At 45.2% G+C, this 23,563-nt stretch overlaps 1 protein-coding gene and 1 long non-coding RNA gene across 2 annotated transcripts in view; one reads left to right on the top strand and one right to left on the bottom strand.

The window, feature by feature from the left end:
* Positions 1-9,669, top strand: part of LOC135243477 (uncharacterized) — a 116,825-nt gene extending 107,156 nt beyond the window's left edge. The window contains exons 2-3 of the long non-coding RNA XR_010326648.1: positions 6,532-6,683; positions 9,552-9,669. This is a non-coding gene — a long non-coding RNA (uncharacterized LOC135243477). The remainder of the gene's footprint in view (positions 1-6,531; positions 6,684-9,551) is intronic.
* On the bottom strand, positions 392-18,613 carry LOC135243476 (G protein-activated inward rectifier potassium channel 1-like). The gene is made up of 3 exons (XM_064315349.1): positions 17,444-18,613; positions 5,029-5,245; positions 392-1,480 (listed from the first exon to the last, which is right to left on the bottom strand). Exons 1-3 carry the CDS (start codon positions 18,107-18,109, stop codon positions 858-860), a joined length of 1,506 nt encoding a protein of 501 aa, XP_064171419.1. The 5' UTR covers positions 18,110-18,613; the 3' UTR covers positions 392-857.
* Between the last annotated feature and the right edge of the window lie 4,950 nt (positions 18,614-23,563).

Raw genomic sequence — 23,563 nt, 5'->3', positions numbered from 1 at the left:
GCGATGTGTTCACCGTTGACTCTCTCCGAAAAACGAACGGCGAAAGCAGGAGCTTCAGGATCGCTCTCCTTCCGTCGTAACGAGCAAAAGTACCGCGTGGAAACGGCGAGCGAACCCGCCCTTTTTCCACACACGCAAACGCCGCATGGGAAAGGTGTAGCCAGTGCCAGAAAATAACTTGTGATGCTGTTTAACGACTAAGGGCACAGGAAGTGGGAGGGGCTACAGCTGAAATGCAGATCACCGTGTCCAATCAGATTAGAGTGACACGCACAACTGTGCAAACCACAGGCTTAAGTGTCAGAAGAAAAGGACAAGCATGTTATTACAAATCCAGTAAAAAAAAGGCTGAAAGTGATTTACCCTAAAATAAGTTGAAATTAAAGCCATGTAAAGTTATCAATGTGCCGTTTATTATGTTCAAATATAGTTTGGTCATTTAATGAGATGAGAATTTGATAAGGCCAGATTCCGCTTAATGCATGGACACAGTGCGGGGGGAGGGGTGATTGTGGGGGGGAAGGGTTGAAATCACAGGGGTACCAGTGTGGATATGAATGTGGTCTCCAGTGCAGTGCTTCCTTTAAGCAGTCAAAGGTAAAGAGAACTACACAGATCACAGAAGTCCCAGTTCAACATGTTTTAAGTCCTCCACCCTTAACCGTGATTACATTTTATTCAGATTATCTTTCTCCTTTTATTTCTTTGTCCTTTATTTTTATAAGGGTCCTTTATATTATTGTCCTTTATTCGTATATAGTCCGTTTGGGTCAACCGACCCTTCTGGCCCCACCTCCCTGCCCTGGCCCCGCCCACCTGGGGTCCACAGCCAGCAGACCCCTCCCCCCCACACAGCGTCAGCGGTCGGCGTTCATCCTGCGCAGTTTGGCCGGCAGGCTCCCCTCGAGCCGGCCTCCCGCAGGGGGGGCGGGGATAGGGGCGGGGGCGGAGCCGGGGCTGAGGCAGACGGCGGACTGGATGACGGGCTCGGAGCCCACCTTGAGCGCCCGCAGGCCGGGCCGCTCGTCGGGCTCGCCGTGGCCGGGGGCGGAGCCGATGCGCTGGAGGCGGAGCGGCAGGTCCCCCGTGCTGGAGGCCCTCTCGGTGGGCTGCGAGCTGAGCGTGAGTGCCCTCCGCTGGAGCTCGTCCCTCCCCGAGGAGCTCATGCGCTGCAGCTTGCTGGGGAGCGCCCGCTGCCCCGCTCGCTCCTCGCCCCCCGCCGCCGCCGCCTCGGCGCAGTCCGCCGAGAAGACGCGCTCGCGCCCGGAGCACAGCGTGGGCGTGGCCACGGGCGAGGGCAGCGAGCCCTTCTCCTCCTGCTCCTTCACGCTGTGGGGCGGGGTGGGCACCTCGAAGGTGCTGTGGAACTGCGAGTAGTCCACCCGGAAGAAGCCCTCCTCCAGGGACATGACCGGCAGGAAGCGGTGCCCCCACAGCACCTCGTCCTCCGTGTAGGACGTCCGAGCCTGGCACGTCATACCTGAGAGAGAGAGAGAGAGAGAGAGAGAGTGAATGTCAGAGAGTGTGAAAGTGAGAGAATTTCACCTTAATGGGGCGGCTGCTCTGATTGTGGCAGAGAAGAGGGAGAGAGGAGTACTACCTTGTGCTACCCTGATACATCAGAGTACCATCAGTTCCTGTTTGGGGGGACTATGTATAAAAAGGGCTGTAATACCTACTCGGATCACCCGATATGGATCTAAATATACCCTCAACGCAGAGCTGACAGTCTGCAGTTTAACCACTTTAATATTCAGTGTATCGTTTCAAATCCAATGCGTTGGAGTACAGAGCAAGAAAAATGATGTCACGTAATCAGTGGTGCCCGGTCATATGCCATTGATGGCCACGAGTATGAAGGTTTCATTTCAACCAAGTTACTGAATTACAGAGAGGCTGACAGTGAGCATTAGAGAGGATGTGCGTGCCTGCTTGTGTGCGCGTGTTGGTTTTATGACACACTGGTCGTTATTCAAGCGTTCAGCGTCAGTGATTAAACTGAAAGTCCTTTCCCAGGGTGCTGTTCCCTTTGTTTTCTTTTCCACCTTTGTTTTCTTTTCCACGAGCTGAAATAATTCAAAGGCTGAGGTCTCCGCCTGATTTCTGCCCTTGAAGTCAGTAACTGTTTCAGAGCCTCCTCGCCATTGTTCTCCTACTGCGCGGCGTCTTTACTGAAGACAGCCGCTCTTATTCTCCACACATCACGCGCCTACACGGCTCTGTCAACATATACAGTTTAACTCAGTTTTAGTGCCTAGGAATACCACACAAAAACCAGAAAACTACAGATCTTAGTATTTCAGAGGTCAGAAATAAAATAGGCAACCTACGCAACTTGTATTCCACCATAACTTCAGTCTAAAATTGAGATGTTCTGGAACTATCTGACTGAATCCTCTCTGACTCTCTGACTGATGTTCCTCTCTGACTGAATCCTCTCTTGACTCTCTGACTGATATTCCTCTCTGACTGAATCCTCTCTGACTCTCTGACTGATGTTCCTCTCTCTAGCTGAATCCCCTTTGACTCTGACTGAATCCTGTCTGTGTGGAGTTTGCATGTCCTCCCCATGTTGGCATACTCCAGGAACTCCAGTTTCCTCCCATGCTGGAAAACATGCGTGTCAGGTCAGGCATACTCCTGCCATTGCCCTTGACCAAGGCACTGGCCTCAGAACTGGAGTTGACCCCTGGGCACTGCACTGTGGCTGTCCAACGGCTCCTAAGTAACTAGTATGGGTCAAATGCAGAGGACAAATTACCCCACGGGGTTCAATAAAGTGTCTTCTTATCTATTTTAGTGCCACAGCTTCCCAGCTAATGAATCATCCTGGTGACAACTTTCAGCACTTCTGAGGGTCCAGCAGACAAGCTGACAAGTGTCGCTTTTGGCGAACTGCAGTTTCACCCCTAGGTTTATTCTGAGAACTCTCACACCTCTCTCTTTCTCCTTGACATCCATTCGGTTTCTTACCATCCACTCAGGGTTCAAACACTCGCACCTCTAACTGTGAGTGTTTGGCTGGCATTCAATGACCCATTTGTCCTAAACTTTGACTTAAAGTAGAGGAAAGCCTCACACTTTTTCTTCTTTAAAGTTCTTCAAAGGGAGCTAATTTCAGTGACAGCAGAACTTGCCAAACTGAGTTTGTGAAGAAGAAAATATCAATTGAATCACAATCTTTTTTAAAAGGTGTGCTCAGGTTCTGTGCTGTTGGAATGTGCAGTTGCACTTGTAGGCCCATCCCATCGGCCTGGGAGGATCAACACGCATGCCACAAGCAGTGCATGAAGTCAGCACAGGGACCATGCTGCTTGGGTGACATCACAGGCACCCAATGAGATGTGGGTTACCATGCCGACTTCCCAATGTGATGCAACGCAGTAACAGGTTTAGCGTTAATTCAAGATTCAAGGGATGTAATACATTCAGTCAGAGTAAAATGTACAGTTTATTTAAATAAATGTATAGTTTATTTAAAACTGTTTTTCTCCAAGCTCGGTGTGGTAGTTTTTTAAGCTGTAGTTTTTAAAAAGCAGCTACTACTTCAGTTGAACTGTCCTGGCTGAAAGGCTCTCAGCTGTCCCAAGCCTTTTTTTTATACAAGGGCTGTCCACAAAGGTATAGGTTTCATTTCACCTTAGGGGGGGCACACTGATGGAGCACCTAGTGTCACACAGTCAAATGTCAAGTCTCAGAAGCATACTAGCTAGCCTAGCAACTGATAGTATTGCAACCCTCCCCCCCCCACAAACCTACGTGCATGACTGTTAACCACATCTGACAGTAAAAAAAAGGCGAGAATTTCACTGTAGATGAACATGCAGGGAAATTCAAATGTGCTCAAATTTATTTATGAGAAAATAAATGGAATTTACAAAAGTGTAGAATTTACAACTTATTGAAGCATTATGAGCAGCAGCCACTGTTGCATTAAATCGCCAACACTCATTTCATTTATCGGACGTGTTACGATCGCGAATAATAATGCAGCCTGTTTTGACGTCTCAATGTTGTTTGCAAAGCTAACTTATCATTGAAACTGCAAATGTCTCTGCTTCATATTGGGCCTGTTTTTCTGTTCCTACATCTCCGCACAGAAAACAGCCCCTTGCGTTGGCTTAAGAATGGTGGCTTCAAGTCAACCGGAAAACTGCAACCGGGTCGACTCTGGTTTGATCGCGATATCCATCTGTCTTCATCCTGTTCATTACGGCTCTCTTTGTCAAATGATTTCCTTTGACCTTTCTGTCAGCGGCATGGGCCCTGCCCATCAATAAGCGCTTAGGACCCCACAATACAGACCTTGTCTGCCCACGCATATGAGCTCGCCATTTTGTCTCAGCAGAAAACGCAACCCCTCCGAGCACATTGTGGTTCGCCATTCAACCTTCATCAAAAGGAAACCTTACATTGTTCCTGTTTAAACACTTCCACCTGCTGAAGATGTGTGGAGGCCTCTCTCTCGGGTGCGAGCGTGTTTGGGGTGGAGGGAGTTACATTAAATAATTGAGGAAACATTGGACTGGATCGCTTTGGAATAGAGCTTGTTTAATATCTGTGAGCTAAGGTAGCTAATCTTGTTTGTTGTAACTTGGCCTAATTTTGATACCAATACTTTTAATGGCAAGCCTATGCCAGCTTTAATGAATGACTTCTAGACTGTGCTATGTATGTGTGGCATTACTGTACATTGAAAATGTGTTTTTGTGGAGATAATGGAATAAACCTTCTGAGATACCTTCATTCACGGTTATTCATCAAACAAACACACAAGCCCATTCATAACGTATGGAATAAAATGCACTTCTGTTATAAAAATGATGAATAGTTGCACAAGAAAGGAAACTTCCTTTCCCAGTTGATCAGGCTAGGGAAGTGTGGAATGTTAACTTCTGTTCTAATATGGGGATCTTAGATGTACCTGATTTTCTTATCTCATTATTCAGTGGACAGGTTTTCAGGAGGATGAAAGAATAAAAAAGAGCGAATGAGCTGAAAGGGTGGGGGAGGTATTTCGGACCTCACCTGTGGTCTCCACGATGCCCTCCAGGATCACCACGATCTCGAACTGCTCGCTCATGAGCGAGCGCTGCGACAGGTCGAAGAACGGGCTCTTGGGATTGATCTCGTGGCAGATGGTGAGGGGGGAAACCAGGAAGAGCTGGTCAGCCCCCGTCCCGAAGCCCACGTCCAGCTCGCACTGATCCAGGGGCAGGAACTCCCCCTCCGGAGTCTGTCGGGACTGAAACGAAAAAACAATGGCAACGAAACAGGCAACCTGATGTCAAAGCTGAAATGCAGGAACTGATTCAACTCTTGGATTAATGCAGCACCTGATTCAAACTGAATACAGGCACCTGATTCAGAACTGGGAAAAAAGACCACCTGATTAACTGAAAACAGGTAGCTATTTACTGAACACCTGCTCACCTGATCACCTGGAAAACACAGCCTGATTCAACTGCAGCGCTGATTCAATGAATACCGAGCCTGATCAAACTGGTCAAACAGCCTGGTTCTACGGATGATCTCGGAGCCTGATGTAAAACAGATAAGAGCTGTCGATTCACTGAATCACGCAGCCTGACACTGATCAGGCAGCCTGATTCAATCTGATCAGGCACTGAAAACTGAACACAGAGCGATGCAAACTGAAATACAGGCAACCTGATTCAAACTGAAATACAGCCAGCCTGATTCAAACTGAAATACAGGCAGCCTGATTCAAATTGAAACACAGCCAGCCTGATTCAAACTGAAATACAGGCAGCCTGATTCTAACTGAAAAACACGCGTCCTGATTCAAACTGAAATACACATAGCCTGATTCAAACTGAGAAACACACAGGCCCTTCAAACTGAAACACACACAGGAGACCCGTTCTGACTGAAATACACAGCCTGATTATTATGATTCATGTTAACACTGATTAACTGAATGACATTAAATGTCAGGCACCATTCAACTGAAAAGTCATGTTAATAATGGCCCTTTCACAACTGCAGCACTTAATGAAACACAGATTCTGAAAAACCCTGTTAGGCCCCGTTAAGCCCGTCCATTCAACTCATTTTAAACGAAACAGTTAAAGCAAGCACAAACTCATTCTTACAGCCCTTTTTGCCTGAATACGAAACAAGAGTAGCTCTTAACAACTCCATTGGTTAAGCCGTAACATAGCAAGAAAGAAATGTGATTCAAAAGAACAAAATGTTTAAAAAAATGTAATGGCAAATTAAACAATGGCATGTTTGAAAATTGTTTTATCAAGGAGTAAAATCCCAAACTGCAAAAACTGGTTCTGGCTTTATGAGAACATCTGTTAGCTCGCTCTACAGAAGTCATGTTCATTCACTGGATGACTGAGAGGAATAAAGTACTTTCACTCGCATGCCTTAAACATCACAATAAAACAGGAGAGAGCTGGTGTAAGCTCCCTCTGTGGAGCTCTATGCTAATTTCGCCTGAGAGGGATTTTGATGACCCTATGACCGGGTCATTGTGTCACTTCCTCCTCCCTGATTCAGGCAAGCTGTGAGGACGATCTGCCATTGGCTCCCTGCTAGCCCCTCCCACTCCCGCCGAACCCCCGGCGCTGTCCCAGATGGCGCTACCGCCCCAGAACGTTCTGAGTGGAATGAGTCACGGAAAGACAAGCAGGAGAGGGAACCGAGCAGCGGTAAGCTACGCTGGCTAAGCTATGCGTCTGCACCAGCCTCAATGGGGCACAATACCCTCAAGGTCCTCGGGAAGGCCCGGGGGTTAGCAAGACCCTTAGCGAGCTTGATGTGTAGCACCATAATGGGCCAACCTTAGGTGGATGTATATACTGCTGAGCACCAGCCAACACAGGACCAACGAGTGTGTAAACGTGATTGGCTGGATAATCGGCGTCAAGCATTGGTGTACTCATGGTCTTTCCAGTGAAAAGGAGCTCTCCTTTCTCAGTCGTCTATCACTTAAGACTCTTTTTGAGTCTGTGATATTTTACTTTGTATAGAAAGCAGATTTCAAAAACTAAGAAAAGGGAAAGGAGTAGAATAGACACACACAGACACACAAACCCATGCAAATGCACACATACACATACACACACTCCCACACAAGCACACACATACACAAAGTGTACATGCAAACAATATAGGGACCTTACCGTCAAACACAGCCCACAGTGTAATGACTAGCACTGCAAAGAAGCTCTGCACACCTGCAGTCTTTAATGGATTCTGTCTGTAATGGGCTCTGTCAGATATCTATTGTTTAGATTATGGCCTTAGAGAGAGAAACAGCTAATTGGATACAATATTATATTGTTTCTAAGAATGCAGCCTGTCCTCCCCTCCGGAAACATCCAAGCAAATGTGATTGGGGCAATTTTAAATCTGCTGATACCCTAACCTAGGCAGGCGATCTACGGGTCCTACCTCCTGCAGAGTTTGTTGCTTCCAACAACGTAAGTTCACTGTACCCAGTAAGTACACGGTCAGCTCTTAGATATGCCTGTACTTGTCAAAAATGAGTGGATTAAATTTACATATTTTTAATTAATCTTTGCTGGTACAACAGCTCTCTCATACAGAATTGTACCCCCGCACTGCCTGTTGTTCATCGCTCCAAAGAATGGCCTTCAGAGGGGGAGAACTGTCTTCATGAGACAAACAAACCGCTCTGATGTTTTCAGACTTCCAGAAGGAAAATGTTTCAGACTGCCCAAAGGAAAATGACTAAACGGCCTTTTAAAAAGGGGGTGTGCGTACAAGAGCCCCCTTGACATTTTAGTTAACAGGCTGCCTGAAATGATAAAATAATTGTTCTGTTATTGACCTTGGCCTATAAAAAAGGATGCCGAAACATCAGACTGCTAAACAGTATGCTGTGTAAATTTTAAAGCTCAGTTCACTGTGTCCTCTTTAGACCAGACCTGCCTTCAGGCTATGGCCAGAGCTCTACTCTCTGGGTTCAGGCTGGTGGGGGAAGCCTCGTTTGGACAGATCCACGGAGGGTGTGGCGGGGGGGGATAGGGGCTGGGGGTCAGAAGGCCTTCACCGAGGGGGCGCGTGCCCGAGGAGGTCCCCCCAGACACAGGGCAGTTCAGATGACCTACGAGGCGGAGAGGGGGAGAAGATGAACCCGCGCTCCACATCACTGCTGGAACACAGCCAATTAAAATGAAGCCAATTACAACCAGGGCAATTAACCGTTAACAGTGGGGTATCACGGAAACGCAAACATTTTTAAAAAATGTAAAAAAAGAATGGAGAAAACCCACAAATTAGCTGGCCGCTGTCGTTCGAGTCCTGTGGGTGTTTTTTTTTTTTGGGTTTACTGAGGTCTGCTTCATGCTTTCAGGCTTTGTTGAAATCACAGAGGGTGATGGTCTGTATTGCCATCTTGCCTTTGTTGTAAGGGAGCTATGCTCCTTCTGTAGTCATTGTGCACAACATGCTGAGAGTCAGAGAAAAGGGAGAGAAAATGATGTCGGTATATTGAACATCATTCATTCGCATTGCTATTGTCCTTTGTGCTACTGTCCTGTCCATAAAATACTCTTCAACAGAGAGAGAGAGAAAGCTCCTACAATACAGATACATATGTAACCTTTAGATCTTCAAAGGGAGCTTTCATGCTGTCGGCCCCTTGCCAGGAAAGGATGTCCTCAGCAAAAGGGAGAGACAATGAACTACAAACCCCATCACCACCCCTGTGGCGTAATCCTAGCATCAGATCAATCTGCTATTGATTTTACCGGTACTGAGGCACAGCAAAAACCACAAAAATAGTGGTCCAGGAGACTGTTATTTAACATAAACCCTGAAATATCTCTCTTTCTCTCTCACCCTAACTCTCTCTCATACACACGCACACAAACACACACACACGCGTTATGACATGACAAGGGGAGCCTGTGTTGTGTAACAGCTGAAATTAGTCAAGATCAGAGAAAATAGCAGCTTGCGGAAGCCCTGTCTACTCTAATCTGCTCAACATACCTGAAGCGTGACCCGCTCATTCCCCCACCAGCTAAACACCATTCACACGTGGACAGCGAACCAGACCAAATGAGACAGGTTTAATTTGAGAGGTGTAAAATGTTCTGAGGCTACAGCCAAAGCACCAGAAAGGCTTGAGAGGGGGAGGTAATCAGACAGGTCATCAACCAATCACTCGTGCCCCTTGAGAGCAGGTGGGTTAGACTCCACCCCCAGTGAAGTGCTTTCTCTTCAGGTGCTCTTCCACTTTAATTGGCTCCTTTGACACAAGCGCTGTTTTGTGAAGAATATGATCCTGGGCTATAGGGGTGACATCATTAAGCGGCGATACAATTGCGACCAATTAATCTGGGGATCGACTGGAGCCAGGATTACTCCCAAGTGTCGCTTTGCAAACATTTCGAGCGAACGCGGATTTCAGCCGCTTAGCTCATCGGATTGGGAACGTTTCCCGGAACTGCCGCACCCCGCTCCGTGTCGCCCCCCCCACTCATCAGGAAGCGGATAGCGGATTACTGCGCTTGGCATTCTTCCTTTTCACTCTTCCCTTCTTCCAGGGATCAGCGCGCTCCTCTCCCCGGGCCTCCGGATGAGAGCCGCGCCGCAGGACGGCGGCCTCCGCCCCCGCTCCCGACTCCGATGCCAAGCGCGGAGGAACGACCGCCGATCTCGCCGCGGATTCGCGGTGTCCGTGAAACGCGGCCTCCGTGAAACCGCATGCGCCTCCCCTTCCGCTAACTCTCCCTCAGGCGCTACGCTGTCACATAAACGTATTGAGCATCTGTGAAACATAGGCTATATGGCGGGAAGGGGCATTAGCACAGCTGTCTTTGTTAGCACGGCTGTCATTGTTAGTACGGCTGTCATTGTTAGCACGAAGACAGTGCGCACGTGAAACGTTGCTCATTTTCATAAGCTGAGTTTGTTTTGGTTTTTTTTTTTCCTGGGCGAACGCTGTGCAGTGACTGCTCATGACGCCCACGTGCCGGTTATCACGTCAGCCCTGGGCCACGGCACTCCGCGTTTCACCCCCGTCTGTTCCATTTAAGATTAAAAGTGAGAAACCAGGATGTCACCGATGTCGGCACGCAAAGCCTTCCTTTCCGTTACCCTGACCGGCTGAGAGCGCATTCTCTTCTCTTCTAAATCTTCCCCTGTGCGCAAACCACCATTCAGAACTCCTCCAGCGTGTGGTTTCTCCTCGCTACGGACTGATGAGTGGATGAGTGGATCTGGATTTGTTTGGAAGAGAGGACCCGTGAAAAACTGAAGTGGCGCGATTGTACTTGTGGGTGTGTAGGCATGCGTTTGTTTGTGGTGCATCCCTACATTTCTGTCAATGCAGTTTCTCTTTTTGAGTAAGAGAAAAGTTTTGCCCTTGTCAAAAATCTAATCACAATAGATTTCTCATCACAATCGATCAGTGGAGTTACTGATTCTTGGTTATTTTTTCACATGGTAATTTCAGTGGGAAAACCTGCAAGACCAAAAAGATATATTTACTCAGTACATAATTTCAGAAATATATAACATGCTTGTATGTATGGTAAAATGTTTCTATAGTACACAAAAGTGGGATACAGGGTAGGTTTGCGCATATGCGTATTTGTCTGTGTGTGTGTATCTGTCTGTGTATGTGTGTGTATATGTGCGTTTATCTGTGTAAGCGACGTGTGTATATGTTTGTGTATCTGTGTGTGAGTAACGTGTAAGTTTTTCCAGTCCTCCAAATGTCCATCTGATGACCCCAGGTGGCCTGTTAACCAAATCAAAGTGCAATCCCAGATTGTGACCTAATAGCAGTTCTAACAGCACCGCTGAACCGCCATAATTAGCACCCGGCCCTTCGTTAGCGGGAGGCTCTCAGCGTGATCTTTGCCCACGGCCGCCTCCCTCGTGTGTGTGTGGGAAGTGTAGCTGGCCTGACAGCCGACTGCTGCTGGCCTGCCTGGACTGTTTTTCACAGATTTCTGGGACAAGCAGCAGCTCCTGCTACCCCCTGCCCCCACATCCCCTACCCCCCCTCCTTATGAAAAAACAGCAGAGCCAATGAGCGAACTGCCCTCCTGCGATATTTGGAAAAGGGGGGAAAAGGTAACAGAAAGGTCACCAAGGTCGCCCAAAGGTCAAAGGCAAATGACTGTTTTCCGACTGCGGTGTTCATTGGCCAGAACAACGTGCTCTGATTGGACAGGGCATTTTAGGAAGCTCCGCCAGCCCTGAAGTAAGGACCACCTCATACAGGGGGGCAAGTGTCAATCAATACACGTGCTCTTACCGTCTCTCATTTTGACTGGTGGCAAGAGGACAAAGTAAATGGATGAAATTAATTATGCACGATACTGGAGTGATCTGGCAGTAATCCAGCAGATGGCGGTAGAGTCCCCTGGCACTGGGTGCGGAGCGTGAAGTCTTGTGCGGCGCGTGTCAGAACCGGAGGACCGGACGTCGAAAGGAAAAGAGGTCGGGAGCCGAACATGAAAGATGTGCTGATGAAAGCTCACCTCCCGTAGCTCAAGGCGCACGTATGGAAAAAAAAGTACTCTCACAATAGCACGTATGATTGAGTCTGGCTGGAGGAATCCGTGTTAAAGGGAAATAAGACGGAAATAAACGGTTTCTATGGGCACAGAAGGCCTGGCTTGATTAGTATGCTGCGCTCGTGGTCTCTGCCTTTCCTACCCATCGTTTCAGTCCGTCTCTTCTTCCACCTTAGCCGCTACTTTTGCGGAGCACTGCAAGTTTCCCGTAATAAAAGTAACCTATTTTGGAAAATTACCGAGCCATTCTGTATTTATTAAGTACATTTCCCCCCCCCCCTGATTCCGGGAGATGTCTCGACAAAGTGCACTTCAGGAAATTGCCCTCGCTCATCTTCTCAGCTCTCAGGACAGGGAAGTGCGTAAGGCTTACGTAAGCTAGGTGAGAGCATAGCCCTGTTCTTTAAAGCCACTGCACTATCCCCTGAAGCACCCCGTTCATTTGTCATGTGGCACTCACAACGATACCATGGAAACCCGAATTCCTGAAGCAAACGGCTCTGTTCGCATGCGGGGAGGCCGCCTTTCAAACGATTTATATCCCACGCTGTCATACTAAAAGCCCTCCTTAATCAGACTCACGTAGTAAATGACACGTTTTTTAGGTTTTGTTTTGAAAGAAGTAATTAACGAAAAGTCTAATTGCATCAGTGGCAGAGCAGAGAGCGCAGGCTGAATTCTGAAGTTCCAATGGCCTCAGTCACAGCGCGGTTCATGACCCAAAATCTGAAGTCAGTTTTGTTTAACGGAAAACTGACCTTTTTCGTTTTTTCTTTTCACATATAATGCACGGCGACCTCGACAAAACAATTTAGCGAGCAGCCGTAAGTAAAAGGAGGGAAAGACAGGGAAATTGCTGAGAGGTGCAGTCATTGCGTGTCCTCGTCCCGATTTGAGGCCAAAGAGAAATGAGAGGAACTGAACGCGGATATAATTTCGGCGGGTTATGAAACATCGCGAATCCTCCCGTTCGCTTCTTCTCCGTGTGAGTAATGTTTTCTTCTTCCGGTTTTCCCGCTCCGGGCTCTGCGGTTTCTGGCTGTTCCCGTGTACCGCTTCACGTGCCCTCTGGCTCGCAGGCGACGTCCTTTCGGCTGCCGCCGGTCACGTGACCGAGTTAAACAGCGGCGACGCGGCACGCCGGCCGCCCACCTCACAGCCCCACGCCTCGCTGGCGGGCGGTCGGTCGGGGGGAGGGGTTTAACGGCCGCTGACCCGTCGCTGCTCCGGTGCCGTTCCGGCAGAAGGGGTCCGGTCGCGCCAGCTGCCGTGCCCGTTTCTTCGGCCGCCAGGGGGGCCCCGAACAGAACGAATAACGAGTTTGTCCTCAGATTTGCCGTCCGGCTGTTACGCAACCTGTATCGCGCTGCTCCATACGGTGCATCCCTGAGCAGCGGTAGGGAAAGCTAAGGACAGAAGCCATATTTGTCTTGTGTTTTAAGGGCATTCAGAAACTGAGCACTTTCTAGGGCATGGGGGTTGGGGGCGGGGGGAGGGTAGTTGGGTCCTGGGCCTTAACCCTTAGGATGATGGTGCCACCATATCTGTGTTGAATACCGCCTTAACACCAGGGATTCTGTGTTAGAGCTGACCCAGCCAAGTCACATGACCTGGATGGGCGTGCCCTCCCCTGTAGTGTGTGCACAGCTCAGTAGCAGTCTTACGGACACGCAAGGGTTAAAACCTCAGTGCTTACTCCAGCTGTGAGATCTCTGATCAGATCAATGACTGCCAGGCTATCCCCCAGCGTGCTGCAGCCTCTCTGTATAATTGCATTTCCCAGTCTACCTGAACGGCAATGGAAATCAATCACCCTACCCGTAAATGGCCCCACCCCTGACTCCTCCCCCCTGGCTCTTCCCCCTTGGTTCCTTCTATTTGCAGGAGAAACCCTTTCCTCCTATGAACAGAACTGGGGGAAAATTCTGTCTTTATGAAATTTTGTGTGGACAATATTTGGATAGTGGCACCCAGGAACTTAGGGCTTTCATGAAAGATAGACTGCATCACCTCTGGGTTCCACTCAGAAGTTTGTAGGAGTGACACTGCTTAACAGTGTGGAAGGGAAGGTTTTACTGCTCGCTGATGGGAACCAATGCCTTCTGCTGTCTGCTCTCCCACACTTCAACCTGAATCCTGCAGACATACTGTACGCGCCAGTAGTGTATGCAAACAAATCTGTCTGGTAACTCGATTTTACTGAGCTTATTAATTTTGGACAAATACCTCTTTGGTATGCCACCGATTGTCTATTGGATTTGAAGCGCCACAATTATGTAGATGTCCTTCAAAGTATGTTCCTTCTCAATGCCATTCTGAATATGATTCCAAAGAGTGCATGCACTGGAACATTTTATTGGTTAGCTATGTGTAATAGCCAACCAATAAAATGTTCAGAGTTAATTTAACTCTGTTAGAGACAATGAGAGATCAAATGCACTCCATCAGAGTACAACTAGCTCATTCACCATTGATTCGCTTAACATTTTCTGTGTGCGGTGCCGGCCGTAAATGTGGCCTTCTGTTTACCTCACGACATGGATAGATTCACAGACTTAAGTGAAAGCCTGTGATCCAAACTTCTCAAAGGAGAGAAGGCTAATAAAGTCAGGCTCCGTCGCCCACATGTCCATTCGTCCAGCCACATCGCCATCTGCCTCCTGTAAAGCTGGAGGTAATAATAGCTGCCATTTCATTGCCTGTTTGGGCTTTCTTTCTCTCAAATGGCTCTGGCACAGATTAAATGGCTGTCGAGCGAGGTGATGCTAAGCTGACGCGAACATGGAGCGGGTAATTAAATTAAACAAGGCAGGAATTACGCCCGTGACTACTTATGTCAGTCTAACAGTTGTGAGCTCCATGCTGGTGGCTCGATTCTTTAGAGGGTGGGGTAGGCTGAAAATGACATACTGTGTCAATTCAGTTGCATGTTAACAGACCGCAAACTGGACACAGCAATGTTGGGCTTACTTCAGTCAAAATGGTAATTGCTCACTAAACTGCTGGGTTCAAACTTGGAACAGTTTGAAAACCTTCACCATTTTAGCAAGAACACACATACATGTGGACAGCGATGGATAAATCTTTGAACTGAATTCCAGACAATTATGTCAACTCCCACTATGCAATTGGTCACCTCAATCTGAACCTAGTTTAACTAGGTTTTACTCATATACAAATTCGAACATCACCTTCAGCTGGTCACACTTTAAGTGCTATAAATAATTCAAAACAGAGCTTTGGACAGCAAAACAATAAAATCATATCTTCTGGCTACAGGTTTTTTTTTTTTGAGCATTGACAACTCTTTTGATCTAGGTCTTTTAAACTTTTGCAATGTGAGGTTAGATAATGCCAATAACTGCATAACAGAAAAGGCACAACAGCGACACCCCTGTAACCTATGCAGTACTGCAGTACAGTAACGATACATTGCATCTCCTACTGTACATACACTTTGTCGGCAGATACTTATTATAAAGCATTTGTATATTGTCTGTGTTTTGTTTAAAACACTGTTTTTTAAGCATAAAATAATTTGGCAATATAGGGCCATCTTGAAAAAGCAAATGTTAAATGAAAAAATTATATATGAGCCGTGCTTTAGGTGAGAGAGACAGAGGAAGGGATATAAAGAGCTAACTGAGCTAACAGAGATAACTGAGCACACAGTGCATTTTTTTTATCTACACATTCTTTGCAGCCATAGTTGTGCTCAATCAATCAATGTGTGCAAATTCCTTTAATCAACACAGCCACTGTTCCCTTTTCCCTTTTAAAAGACCTTGCGGCTCCAGGGTGGTAAAACGTCATCTCTCCTCTTTGAAACGCCAGTCAATTGAATTAGGCCCAGTTTTAATAAAGCAGCAATAAAGTGTCAATAAAAAAGTGTTAATAGCCTATATGTTTTTTTCATGCAGCAGACCTACAAGGAATATCAGTTTATACAGAATGCACTTATTGGTATTGTTTTGACCAGAAAGGTAATCTATATAGCAAATAGCTTTGGTTTCAGAAACACTTCGGTGATCTGCAGCAAGGCCATACAGCGACACCAAAATGAGGTCTTTCTTTAACGTAAAGCAATAGTTGCAATCGGGGCTTGCTCAATGGTTAAGGGACATTAGTTTAGCAGAGAGCGAGGCTCATCTCTTCCTAGCCCCTCGGGAATTCACGTGTCATTAATTTGACTCGTGGCCTGTTCAGCTCTCTGTAATAATATGGTTGCACAGGGGCGACAGAAAAACAAACAACAGTGACGAGCGAGATTAGCGCTTCTTGTTCGTTTTTCTCGGTAAATCCTTCGGTAGCTCTCAACCAACCAGCCTCGGTTTACACCACTGCTGAGCTACAGCCCGGTCATTGGCTTTGTAACAGATTCGCCCAACCGAGGCAGGGAAATATGCCAGAATACCACACACTCCACAGTCTCACTGTACAGTTCCGTTTAGTATACACTGCAGGCTGTACGGTTAACTAAAGTTTTACACAGAAATCAAATCATCTGGTTGTCAAGAAAAAATAACAACAGTCAAAAGAGTCATGTATTTCAAATATAAATACCATTTCTTGTCAAAAGTGTTATTCCCCACAAAATCCCGACCCTTAGGCTTAGGCTATCGCTGTTTCGAATAGTTTCCAGGCTAGCTACTGTACCTCTGCGTGTATGGATCGTTGTATGCTACATTGACTATTCAGCTTGACCCGCATCTGTGTGATTTTACCATGCATTTTGTAGTAGCTTCCTTTAAATTCCTTAATATAAATATAAATATTCCCTTAGGTTTGTGTCCTACAGTTAAATGTGAAGGTTTTAAAAATGTTAATGTGTGAAAGGTATTTGTGTTGAACGGTGCGCCAAATCCACCGTGACAGAGAAAACACAGAGTACAAACCGTCTGGTTGTCATTTCTGGCTCGACAAAAGCTGTCACATATAATGTAATCCCCTGTCTTAGGAATTATACCAATACATTATTAAGGCTTTATAATTAATAAGGAACTAACCTCTGGGATGTGTTACCATTTCGACCAAGCGCAAAAGTCATTTAATTCACGCGCTCTATCTCACCGTCACCACCAGTAAGGGCCGTTTGACAAACTGCAGCCACGATGACGCTTATAAATCTTGCTGCTGGGACACTTCATACACGCCGTACGAATTTATTCTCCTGCCAGAGCCTAGGGTATTTCTCAGCATCAAATTCAGAAAATATGCGTGCCTGACTTCTTAGTTCACACTGAGTCACCATCAACCCAGCTTGGCTTCTCTTCCCAATTTTCTGGCATCAGTCCTGTTCAAACCAATCGCTCACACTACCGGTTTTTTCACAACTTTAATAAATGAGTTTCATTTAAAAACATTGCCGCGCGGTACCTATTCTTAAGAACGAGGGGCCACGTGCAGTTTTTGGTAAGGAAATTAATCTGTATGAGTTTTCAGCATTTGCTTTTTGAAGGAAGCGTATCAGAATATTAACTCATTTGAAGTTTTTGAGGACATGAGGTTGTGGTGATCACTTTTGCCTTCATGTGCAATAAAAAGTTCATTAGTCTCCATATCAAAATGTTATAAAATGCATTTTATTTACCCAAGACACTATACTGTTTAACAAATTGTGTGTCACCTGAATATATACGTGTAGTACATTGTATATAATATACAAATGTATTGCATTAGTTGACTAGGAAGGGAGTAAATGTGTGAAAAAAACTTAAGAATAAATAAATAGCACTGCTTATAAATGCTGATTGTTGTTAGTGATGAACTTAATTAAAATTCTCCTTTGACATTCGTTGTTCACCTTAATCATACAATATGAAATTTCCTCTTCGTAAATTACATACAGTATTGATGATTAGTAGAGCGTCGCTCTGTATACACGAGCTAAGGGCACAATATTAACGTACCTTTATGAGTTTGCATCTAATCTGTGCGGACACCATGTGGCTGTTTCTCAGGTTACCCACTCTGAACATCAGGCAGAGTTTACCGTCTCTCTGCGAGATAACGGCATCTTGGCTGAACATCAGCGTCTCCGCGCGCTTCTTTGGCTGGGACATCTTGATAAACATACAGCCAATGAGGAAGGCGTCTACGATGGAGCCCAGAAGCGACTGGAACAGAAACAGAATGATTCCTTCGGGACACTTTTCCGTGATGTATCGGTAACCATAGCCGATGGTAGCCTCCGTCTCAATGAAAAACAAGAACGCCGAAGGAAAGTTGTAGACGTTGGCAACACATGGGGTGTAAGACTGGTCGTGGCCATGGTTTAGGTCTCCCCTGATGTAGGCGATGATCCACCACATGGATGCCATAACCAGCCAGGCGATTGTGTAAGTCAAAATGAAAATAAGCAGGTTCCATCGCCACTTAAGATCCACCAAGGTGGTAAAGAGGTCCGAGATGTACCTGCTTGTCTCCCCGCCAAGGTTCCCGTGCTGAACATTGCAGCGGCCGTTCTTCTCCACAAACCTCTGGCGCTTCTTCTTTACGGGCGCAGTGTAAGTGCTGCCCCTGTTGGTGTTCACGACCTGGTAGTCCTCTCCAAATTTTCTCCGTAGCGCAGACATAACTTGAGCGACAACGGAGGCTGGCGACGTTCCGGTCGGAGAACCAACCTGTTCCTTCTACGTGGAGATAATTCACTTAGCTACTGGTGGTACCCATTGGTCGCGTCTGTGTTCATTTGCGACAAATAGTTTCCAATGCGTAAAAACAACTAACTAACAGATAAAACGCATACATTAAAACCTGATTGCGTTGGCTACACGAACAAAAATTCAAGTATTTTATATTACTGCCGCTTTCTGTCTTGTGAAGTAATTAATTCCAGTTAATTGGTCTTGTAAATAAAATGCAAAAAACGATGCATCCTTAAGCATCAGTGGTGTCCCGTCTCCTCTCCCCTCTGCCTCTCACTCTAAGTTTACCTTTCGTGCGAGTTGCATGTTAGTTGCAGGGCGCTTTTCGTTGCATGTCAACGAAGACAGCGCACGGGTCTGTGGAATACTCCACGATAAATACTGTTTCAATCTATGACTGTTGTCCTTGATTTGGGGAGGGGGTTGAGGTGTTTGAAGCGCGTGCGTGTGTGTGTGTGTGTGTGTGCGTGCATGCGCGCGCTAGAGGGGGTGGAGTGGAGCTGAAACATATTGACTTGTCTTCTCACAGTTATGGGGAGTATGTGGAGGACGAAGTCAGTTAACATATAGAGAAATATGAGGATATGATGGAAATCGGTATTTGGAAAGCTTTATGCGAAATGTGGAAAAGTATCTCAGTATTTTTTCAGCCGAATGACTGATAGCCTACGAAGTGATAGACAATAAGCACGTCAAGCTGGGGTGGAACAATAAAAATAGGTCTATCGAAAAAAGCTCGAGACATTTTATTTGTAGTAATCGGTGTACATAATATAAGAAAACTGCCATCAACTATTTTGTATATTCTGTACAATAATTCAGATATTTATAGTTTTTTATTTTTAGTTTTAGTAGCTGTGATATTTTTTCTTGCTGTTAGTGGGGTTTTTTGGGGTCTGTTCGATGAATATCCTCTCCCAATGTACAATTAATCATGCATTATAATTAATATAATGCATGATTGTACGGTGTTGTCAATATACTGCAAATAATAGGCTATTTAAGTAGAACACGTGCAGAAAATCACAGAGCAGAAAGACGACAAACGAAGCCGAGAACGTGTTTGTCCGTTAATGCGAGATGTACTGCCATCTGCCGATGCTTCGGCGACAGTACACATACTGTTAATTTTATACTGTTAATTTCCTCCCGAGTACAATGGATCCGATGATGTTGTTTTCCAAGTTTTTCTCGCTTACAAAGTTGTTTGTGAAAACTATTATACATATACGGACATATGGTATTTAACATATGGTTTCTGTGCTTCTACTTGTAATTGTTGTTAGGTTGTTTTTCTCTCCAGAGGTTCGTCTAGCTGATGTTAGACAATTTTGCTAATGAATGGGATTTAATGTACCATAACCCAAAGGAATTTTGTTGTAGACTAGAAAATTTGAGCAGGTTTAAAACCTACGGAAAGTGATGTACAGACAAACTAACGCATTATTTATTTATTTATTTATTTATGCATTCATTCGGGATTGCTATTTCGGTCTTATATCAACACGTGATATTTAATAATAAAAACAAAAGGCCGGATATCTCGTCATTTATGTTTTGTGTTTGGAATACTGCTGATAGAAATCATTTACAGCAGACGGCTGGAGTCGGACTAATTGTTACCCCTGTTGAGGTTCGTGATAATAAAATTCAACATACGTAGCCTACAATTTGGATGAGTGTTTTATTTATTTATTTGGCGATTGCTAGTAAATCAGATACTCCAGAAAGCCCTCTTCCGCGTTGAGTCCGCTGCTCGGATTCTGCGTACCATTTCCGGAAACGATGACTCATTGTTGCGTTTTTGAAGCTCCAACAAAGAGAAACAAATTACTTCTCTAAATTACTGTGTAAGGTGTTATTACCCGCGCATTCTCGCCTGGACCGCATTGTGCCTCTCCGGAAATGTACATTCGGGCATTGAATGAGAAATGAGGGTAAAATATTACACCGTACCTGAGCTCCTCATCAGAACTGACTATTCACCATTCCACATTTTCTGTTCATTCATTCATGTTTGTCAGAGGACGCCTTATTGTGTGCTACTGTAGATCACCATATTATACGGAAGGATAGGCCTATGCCTTCCATCAAAGGAAATTAACGTCCGTACTGTGTTAGCGTGTGCAAGAATGACTTGAAGATGAAGGCTGTAGATGGGTGGTGTTACTGGTTAATAAGGACAATAACTACGACCTCTGTACTTTTCAGTGTGAACCACTGTTACTTTTACGCTTTCATTCCTTAGAGTTATTGTCACTAAAATTAATTATACATAGCATATGTGAAATGAAAAATGCAATATAAAAAATGAAGGTTAAAACCTATGTCTATACACTCCAGTCAAAGTGGTGGACATGCAGGCTGCTTAGCAGATGACAGAAGTTTAAACCATAAAAACGTGATGAACCAATATTACATATACATATGTGTAAAAACATATTCGATGCCAAATGCATCTTTGGTCTACTTGGAAGATGCATATGTCCATGTGACGACAGGCTGAGGCATGCTACACAACTGCTTGTAAATCATGCCCGCCAAACAAAGGCGCCCCCTAGAGACTGGCAATGAAGACTGCACCATCAGAGCCAGTCAGCTGCCCAGAAGTGAAAGAACTAAGACCTTTTTCTTTCAGATGACGTTCTGGCTTCCAGGGAAAATTAGTCAATTTCTGTGCTTTTTAAAAATGTATTATTATTATTATTATTATTTACCAATGTGCAATTGCTTTCAATTACAATCAGCGTAGACCCAAAGCTGTTTCCCCTATTTCTTCCACACATCCCCACTGCCCTGAGAACATCAGTAACACATGAATGGCATTAATAGCACACATCCCAGAGCTCACCCATTTCCATCACCTCCCAAAATTAACACAAAGCGATATCTACACATACATGCTATTTACGAGGCATCACTAGACTCATTTCCCTTCCCTGATAGAATAATAAAAAGTGGATATGTTACATATTGAGAAAATGTCCCCCCTCCCCTGATAATGTTTTTATTTGCTCTCAACAAAAGAACTTTATTGAAATCCCTCCTTCTCTGCAAATTAATTTGTTTGATTAATGGTTGGTCGTCACTATTGCCTCTTAAACATACTTCACATGTGTATTCCTCAAATGAAATAACTGTGTTGGATAGAGGATGTTGCTTGGTCCACCATCATGTGTTGTGATAATTAACATTGTTATTTCAAATGGTTATTGTCGTTGAGTAATTCTTGGGAAGCCTTTACAGTCCTCTCTGGAAGGAGGAAGTGTACCGTTTAAAACATAAACCATTTCCTGGCATCAAAATACAGCGTGATACATTAAGTATGTAACCCTTTCTAGACTGATACATTTTTACTTTTTTCTCATCGGTTCTGGAACTTCCTTTGATCATGGTATAGTGTGCTTGTAGGAACTTTGTGGTGACTACTTCACAGTGGTGGTAAGGTTCAATATGATTACGGTTTAGATTCAACACGGCTGGCTGCAATCAAGTCTGGATGTGTTCAATCAGCTGAATTATCAATTAAATTTGGTTGATTTGGAAACTAAGGGGGCACATGAGTGAAATGGGTGCTTGATAACTTTTTCACATGGGTGATGTGGGTGATTAATAGTTTTGTGTTTACTCCATTTCCCTTTGCCTAATATTACATTTTGTCTAAAGATCTGAAACCATTCAGTGTGACAAATATTCAATAATAGAGGAAAACACTTTTTCACAGCACTAGAATGCATCTGTTTTGTGTGTGTGTTTGTATTTGTATATTATGACATTGTATTTTGAAAAGTGCATATATATGGATAGTTTGCATGGGAGCATATTCGTTTAAATCAGAAATTGGTTTGCATTTCCAGCACTGCTATAATGGTTGTCATCAGCACCGCTCAATGAGGAGGCTCTGACAAAACCCGCCCCTTCCCCCTGTCCCCCACAGTGCAGTGTGTGCTGCAAACACACACACACACACACACACTGCTCAAAGCCATAATCACTCACCTTGGGCAGTCAATCATCTCATCCCTGGCTTCCAATAATAAATAAACAATGTGATGAAATATTTAATAATCCAATTTTACATGAGCCTTCCGCCGGGGATGTGACTACTAATGCCCCTGCTGCTGAATTATAGATGATATGGGGAAGGGGAGGGGAGGGGGAGGGAGGGGGCAGTGGCATGTGAAGGGATAACCATCTATCCACAGTCCCAAGACAGAGGAACCACTTTATATACCCAATAACATCATGCCTGGGAAATGTCATTTATTTTCTCTTTCTTCTTCAACTTGTTAACCTCAAAAATCCCAGGGAATCCTTGAGGAGGTCTGAGCTGGATCTTTCCTCTTTTCAGTGATGTCAGGGGTTTTCCCATGAATCTATGTCTTACCTCTTAAATAAGACTGATTGTTTTGTATAACAGACTTTGCAGTCACATAGCCTGCGTAAGCTGTGTGTGTGTATCCATATGTGTATAATGAACACTAGTTGGAAATACGAACTGCTGCTGCAGTATTCCCTGGTTTTCCTTCTGTGGGTTTTCCTCCTGCAGTGCTGAAATTGTTCCCTCTCTGCATGGAATATGTGCAAAGAATTGCTTATTTATTGTGTATCGCAGTTACTAAGGCCTAAATTGAACAGTTGGATAAAATCTTATGAACACCCTATCTCTCTTTGACAATGAAAATGACAGGCTTTGTGACCATGGTTTCATTTACAGGGTTTGGGGATGAAAATGACTGAAGCAGAGAATGCTTTACTGAGTTTTATCAGTTCATACGCGGTATATATTCAAACATGGGGACATATAACAGCTCTTGTAATGGACCCATCTTCCCAGGAGAGTGATGTCATCACATATCTGTCTGTGATCTGGTGTATTCCCTTGGGTGACCTCCCTTGGAATGCAGAGCTGGAGAAGATTCCAGTAATAACAATGTATATTTAAACATGCTGGACCCTGAGCCTTCTCATTGCTGACAGTGATACAAGGTCTCATCAGCAGACACAAGCGAGCCTACTGCCTTTTCTACATAAAATCCACCATCTCTGAATCAGCTGTCTTGCTCACTGGATTTAGATAGATCATCACGCAGACAATTAAACTTACAGACGGCAGTGACATTGGTAGGGACTGTTTGTGCAGTAAGACAGCTGGCATTAACTAGCGCTATGTGGCCTGCAATTTGAATAAATTGCACCTGGTTTGCGGGCAAGTGCGTCAGAGGCGCGCTACCACTTCAAACGCAGCGGTTCTCGTGTGGGCGAGTATAGCAGTGGTGAATCGGGAGGCATAATCGCTGATTCAAACGTAGCAAGAAAGAAAAGCGGGGGGTTGGGGGTGATAGAAAAAGCTGCCATTTACCTCACTAGCCTCAGTTTACT

The sequence above is a fragment of the Anguilla rostrata genome, chromosome 17, assembly GCF_018555375.3.
Source record: "Anguilla rostrata isolate EN2019 chromosome 17, ASM1855537v3, whole genome shotgun sequence".
NCBI lineage: Eukaryota > Metazoa > Chordata > Actinopteri > Anguilliformes > Anguillidae > Anguilla > Anguilla rostrata.
Note: the sequence above shows the minus strand (reverse complement) of the source record. Positions and strands in the feature narration are given on the sequence as shown.